This window comes from Cryptomeria japonica, chromosome 5, assembly GCF_030272615.1.
Source record: "Cryptomeria japonica chromosome 5, Sugi_1.0, whole genome shotgun sequence".
In the NCBI taxonomy this organism is placed as follows: domain Eukaryota; kingdom Viridiplantae; phylum Streptophyta; class Pinopsida; order Cupressales; family Cupressaceae; genus Cryptomeria; species Cryptomeria japonica.
This window is the reverse complement of record NC_081409.1, coordinates 606,784,431-606,789,060: the sequence shown is the minus strand read 5'-3', so window position 1 is coordinate 606,789,060 and position 4,630 is coordinate 606,784,431. Positions and strand designations below refer to the sequence as shown.

Here is a 4,630-nt window from a genome sequence, read left to right as displayed (position 1 = left end):
AGCGCATTATCAAGACTTGATTTAATCTTTGAAAAAATGTTGTCTCGACATCATTTCAAAGAGGGGCAAAATGTATACACATAAAAATGGCTATGAGCAATTAAATAAATATTTAATATTTATTTAATAATTATTCTTCTATTAAATAGTTAATTTGAAAAGATTAATTTATTTAATTCATTTCATGTCCTTCTATTAATTAATTTAATTGAAATATTTTATTAATTAATTCATTTATCCTATTCCTCTAATCAATTAATTAAATATCTAATATTTAATCATTATTCTTCTATCCTATAGTCTCAAATATTAAATAATTCTTAAATTATTTAATTCCTTTTCCAACTCATCTTCCATCTCCACTTCATCTTTCCTTTGCCAACTCATCCATCACATGGCTAAATTAATTCAACAAAATTAAAATAAATAAAACATTTAGTAGCCACTTATCTCCAACTTCCAAAATAAATGAAATATTATGTACGTACACATATTTCCTAACCTTCTTCTATATTCTCTCTAACATCCCTATATCTTAGGAAGGACTTGAGTCCACTTGTCCTCTCATACCTAAATCTTCTCCAACCATCCCTAGATTCCCTCAATCAGCGACCCAGCAAGGTGAGATGAGTGAAACTTGTCTTCTCCTTCCCCCCTTTCTCTCAACATTCACCTTTGCTCACAATCATCCAAATTTGCAAATCTAATCATGACCGTTGATCCAGGACACATCATCTTATCCTCTCAAGGTCTATAAATGTGGGAGTTTGAGTTGAGAAAGAGTTAGTCTTCAAGTTAACAATTTGATTAAACTTATGCATCCTTGAGTTTTTATCTTGAAGCAATTTAGCAATTTAGCATATTTATTTAACATAATCATTTAGCTTTAAATCATTTTCAATGCATATCATAGTATCAGTTAACTATCAGTTATTAGTCCATTCTTCATATGCCATCTTGGAAGCTATCAGTTATTATCTAAGAGCACATCATCTGCAACCAAGAACACTGGAGTTAGGACACAATGAGACTTAAACCATGAAGGTAAAAATAATGTTTTTATTTTAATATTCATTTCATGTAGTTTCATTGGTTGAATTTGGATTTCCTGTAGCATTTCCTTTGTATTTTGTAAAACTAACGTGTTGTACCTATAGTATTCTGATGATGAAATTCAAGTCAACACAAACCTTATATAATTATAAGGTTAAGACACCATTTTCCTAATAATTAGGGTACTAGAGTTGGGCCAACTTTGGTATTGCTTTTGTTGTTGGTTGGGGATATTGAAGTTGGTCTAACTCTATCACCACCCTTTTCCAAATATCAAAGTTGGACCAACTATGATATCATGTCCTTTCTATGTATCAAATTTGGGCCAACATTAATATAGTTTTGTCAGGTATTTGGGCTAAGCCAACTTCAAGATCATCTTATTAATAAGTATTAAAGTTCTACCAACTTCAATACTATCTTGTTGAGAATCAAAGTTGGACCAACTCTAATATTGTCTTGGAGTATTAAAGTTGGTATCAAGGTTGGAAATACATTTTTAATACTTTCTTGAAGTGTTAGAATGAGATTAATCCTTATACATTGCTAGGGTGTTTGGATCAAAGGAAGAGTGTGGCCTCTAAGAGAAGAAAACATTTTTGGCCATTTTCATAACTAGTGGGTTTGGAGAGTGGTTTAGTAGAGATATTATCAGTCGAACGAAGGCTTCTTTTTTGTACGAATCTCAAAAAAGAGACTTAATTTGAACACATATGTTCATATGAAGGTGCTTGTTAAATTACTATTTTGCTAACTTCAATTTTCATCCATAGGTTAAAGTGTAACCCACTACTATGAGATCACCCTAGAAAGATGTCCTAAGGGTTTTGCAAATTCTTCATTTCTTCCATGCATCATTTTATATGATAACCTTAATGTCTTGTCTCATGGTAGAATTGTTCTTTTCCCTTGTGTCACTTATCTTGGAAAAAGGGTGATGTTGTCTTATGTGGGTGTCATTGTGTTTCATACTATACTAGTTGTTCATGATAATGTGTAGTGTGCCATGTCTTTGACTTGTCCTTGTTATCACTATTTTAAAAAAGAAAGGTTCACTTTAATAATGCTCTAAGTAGTTTGCTTGAAGCATTACAATAACCCTTATATTGCTCACTAATATTGATTTATAACAAACATGAAATTCTATGTAGGTCAAATCCACAAATTATGCAAACTTGAACTCAAGCTTCACAAATTTTATCCAAGGCCTAAACCTACATTATAACTTGCATGATTAATCTAACAAACTATATGTTTCTCTTGTTTATTTAACACATCTCTCATATTTGGTAGCGAACAATGAATGATTATATTGGAAATCACCTTGGGGAGATTGTCATGTTCTCTTCAATTGTCCTCTTCATTAGACCAACTTCATAATCTTGAAAGAATATTGAAGACAACAATTAGGTATGTAGTGTTCTAGATGAATTTGATGAGGTCTATATTTCTTTAAGTACTCCCAATAAAGTGTTCCAAGAATAATTTTTCTCTTCAATGCATGGGGTTTTTAAATGATTCATGGTGATTAACTTGTGTTATGAAAAAACCTATTGAGACACCATTAATTGTCACAAAAACATGTATCAAGTTGGCTTCCAATGCCTAATGGAAGATGAAAAGAAACGATAATTTTAACTTTAAAACAAAAAAAAATAAAATGAGTTAGATTTGTGACAATCTTGCACATTGCAAAAATATTATACTATAGAGAATGCTAGATCTTTGGATTAGAAATGAATGTCTAAAATTCTAGACTAATGAATAATCTATAATAGAAAGTGATAGATCTTCGAATTAAATGAATATCTAAAATTCTAGACTAATGAATAAAACAAATATGTAGAAATAAATACAGATAAAACATGAATAAAAACAAATATATTAAAAAGATTAAAAAAATAAAAAAATCAGACTTTAATATATTAGAATTTCCAAATAGATTAGAATTTCCAAATATATTAGAATTTCCAAAATAAACTTAAAATTAAATAGGAATTGTCATAAATGCAAAAGCATTACAGTACCTTTGTAGTATTTCTCTGTATGAAGATTGAAATCTTTATTTGCGGGGGGGTCGGAAATAGTGATCCCCATGGACACGAACGTTCGGTTTTAACATACTCTGGATGGAAGCCAAGTGTCCCATTCTATATGCCACACGAATGCTCTAGAATAACATAATCCCATGTCTAAACTGTAGCGGTTGCCATAACCGCTAGAAGACTCTGGTAGCTTCGGGAAACGTCTAGAACAACTCTAGTTTTGCCAGTCTTCTTATTGCTGCAACCTTTTAGCATTATATATATGAGCAATTTAGAATTGACCCAGCATTAAGACATTTTAAGCAGCAGTTCTGATTTGTAGAGCTTTCATCGTGAAGTGTTAACAAATGTCTCTTATTCCAAGTCTTTGGGGCAGGAGATCTTCCGCTGTGTACGATCCATTTTCACTGGATGTGTGCGATCCTTTTCAGGTTTTTGATTCTTCAATATTTAAGGATATAGCAAGGCCCTCGACGGATTTTGCAAGTGTTGCAGCCGCTGTAGCAAATACACAGATCGATTGGAAGGAAACCCCCGATGCACACATTTTCAAGGCTGATCTTCCTGGTATTTATTGATTTTTTGTTTTTCTCACCTAACAATTCTGTTTTGTTTGAACAAATTTTCCATCAATTGAAAATATTTTAAATGGAATGTGATTACTTTGTTGCAGGACTGAAGAAAGAAGAGGTAAAAATTGAAGTTGAAGACGGCCGAATTCTTCAGATAAGTGGAGAACGCAGCAAAGAAGAGGAGAAGAAGAATGAGAAATATCACCGTATTGAACGCTCGCGAGGTAGATTCCTGAGGCGCTTCAGGCTACCTGAGAATGCGAAGGTGGATGAGGTTAAAGCTGGCATGGAAAATGGAGTTCTCACTGTCACAGTTCCGAAGCAGCCTCAACCTCAGCCTGAAGTCAAATCTATTGAAATCTCTGGCTAAAAAGAGGAAGGGATATCAAATTGTCATTGAATTCTATTTCAGCTTCTAAGGATTTTCGCTTTGAGTGATATTGTGTGATTTTGTGTGAAGTATTTTCGAGCTTTTCACTGACTGGTTGATATGTGTTGGGGTTAGTGTTTAGAGTTTTAATATCTTAAAAGCTTAAGGTAATGTGATTATTGTAATAAATCGAATGTAATAATTGCAAATATAATATTAATATAAAAAGTTATTTGAATCATCTCTTCTTGTTGTTACATTATCGGCGTGCAAGAGGTGCGAGAGAGGAGGGGACAGAGTAGGGTTTACAGGTAGAAACGTGAATTTACTATCTCTAGCGCCTCTAATTAAGTCCGTACTATTGGCTACAAAAATATCTATACAGTTGTAAAGAAAATGCTCTCTATAAAGTTGTGCGGATACTGTTTGGAATCTGGATGCGGTTTTCTTGATAAAGTGGGCTGGTGAATAAATGGGCCTACACCACTAAAAAGCTATGAATCAAAATCACTTATTCATAAGAGTTGAAGCTATGACTCGAAACTTTCGCCAATTCTCTTAGGCTCTTTTTCAAATACAATAATAATGTA

The 4,630-nt window shown here is 32.6% G+C and overlaps 1 protein-coding gene across 1 annotated transcript; it reads left to right on the top strand.

Annotated features, from left to right (window-relative positions):
- Nucleotides 1-3,380: 3,380 nt before the first annotated feature.
- LOC131056151 (17.8 kDa class I heat shock protein) lies at nucleotides 3,381-4,281 on the top strand. The gene is made up of 2 exons (XM_057990500.2): nucleotides 3,381-3,665; nucleotides 3,772-4,281. Exons 1-2 carry the CDS (start codon nucleotides 3,446-3,448, stop codon nucleotides 4,038-4,040), a joined length of 489 nt encoding a protein of 162 aa, XP_057846483.1. The 5' UTR covers nucleotides 3,381-3,445; the 3' UTR covers nucleotides 4,041-4,281.
- Nucleotides 4,282-4,630: the final 349 nt, after the last annotated feature.

Coding starts and splice junctions, on each gene's coding strand:
- LOC131056151 (XM_057990500.2), top strand. CDS start 3,446: ATGTCTCTTATTCCAAGTCTTTGGGGCAGGAGATCTTCCGCTGTGTAC. Junction 3,666..3,771: donor TTTCAAGGCTGATCTTCCTG/GTATTTATTGAT, acceptor ACTTTGTTGCAG/GACTGAAGAAAGAAGAGGTA.